The sequence below is a fragment of the Calidris pugnax genome, unplaced genomic scaffold (assembly GCF_001431845.1).
Source record: "Calidris pugnax isolate Ruff unplaced genomic scaffold, ASM143184v1 scaffold459, whole genome shotgun sequence".
Lineage (NCBI taxonomy): Eukaryota > Metazoa > Chordata > Aves > Charadriiformes > Scolopacidae > Calidris > Calidris pugnax.
In genome coordinates, this window is record NW_015091670.1 from 817,762 (window position 1) to 819,065 (window position 1,304).

Consider the following 1,304-nt stretch of genomic DNA (forward strand, 5'->3'; position numbering starts at 1 on the left):
TCCCGAGCCAGGGTCCCCGTCCCCCCTCCCCGTGCCCCCGTACCCGTGATGAGGGGCAGGCTGTCGACGGTGGCGGTGACGTCCCGCAGGCTGTACAGCACCCGGTCGGCCGGCGCCAGCTCCTCGCTCTGCCCCACGATGCAGCAGCCCACCCGCTCCAGGATGCTCTGCATCTGTGGGACCAGCCCTGCGCTGCCACCGTCCCGTCCCACAGCCCATCCACATCCCACGGGCATCCCAGGGGCACCCCACATCCCACTGGTGTCCCCCATCCCATCAGCATCCTGTGCCCTGTTGGCATCCTGCATCCCCTTGGTATCCCATGGGCATCCCATGTCTCATCCTGCATCCCATGGCACCCCACATCCCATCAGCATCCTGCATCCCATGGGCATCCCATATCCCATCAGCACCCCACATCCCATCAAAATCCTATCAGCATTCCATGTCCCATCAGTGTCCCACATTTCATTGGCATCCCGTGTCCCATCAGCATCCCATTGGCATCCCATGTCCCATTGGTGTCCCCCATCCCATCAGCATCCTGCCCCCCATTGGCATCCTGCATCCCATGGGCATCCCACGTCTCATCCTGCATCCTGTGTCCCATCAACATCCCACATCCCATCAGCATCCTGTGTCCCATTGGCATCCCACATCCCATCAGTGTCCTGCATCCCATGGGAATCCCGCATCCCATTGGCATCTTATGTCCCATCAGCATCCCATGTTCCATCCTCATCCCATCAGTATCCCATGTCCCACTGGCATTTCATCGGCATCCCACATCCCATCAGCATCCCACATCCCATCAGCATCTCACATTCCCACATCCTACCAGCATCCCACATCCCATTGGCATCCTGCATCCCATCAACATCCCATCAGCATCCCGCGTCCCATCAACATGCTGCATCCCATCATCAGCACCCCACATCCCACCAGCACCCCACATCCCATCATTGACATCCCACATCCCATCAGAATCCTATCGGCATCCCATGTCCCATCAGTGTCCCACATTTCATTGGCATCCCGTGTCCCATCAGCATCCCATTGGCATCCCACATCCCATTGGCATCCCACATCCCATCGGCATCCCGCATCCCATTGGCATCCCATCAGCATCCCATCAGCATCCCGTGTCCCACCAGTGTCCCACCTCCCATCATTGGCATCCCCCACCCCTTTGCAGCCCCTGGTCCCCTCTGCCTATCATCCCCTCCGGGTGACACAGTGCTGGGGTCCCTGTCCCTGTCCCTGTACCCATCCCCGTCCCCGTCCCCGTCCCCATCCCCGTCCCC

At 60.4% G+C, this 1,304-nt stretch overlaps 1 protein-coding gene across 1 annotated transcript in view; it reads right to left on the bottom strand.

The window, feature by feature from the left end:
* The window catches only part of TYMP (thymidine phosphorylase), a 14,083-nt gene that overhangs the window by 11,111 nt on the left and 1,668 nt on the right, over positions 1-1,304 (bottom strand). The window contains exon 3 of the mRNA XM_014961948.1: positions 44-173. Coding sequence (XP_014817434.1) covers positions 44-173 — 130 coding nt within the window. The remainder of the gene's footprint in view (positions 1-43; positions 174-1,304) is intronic.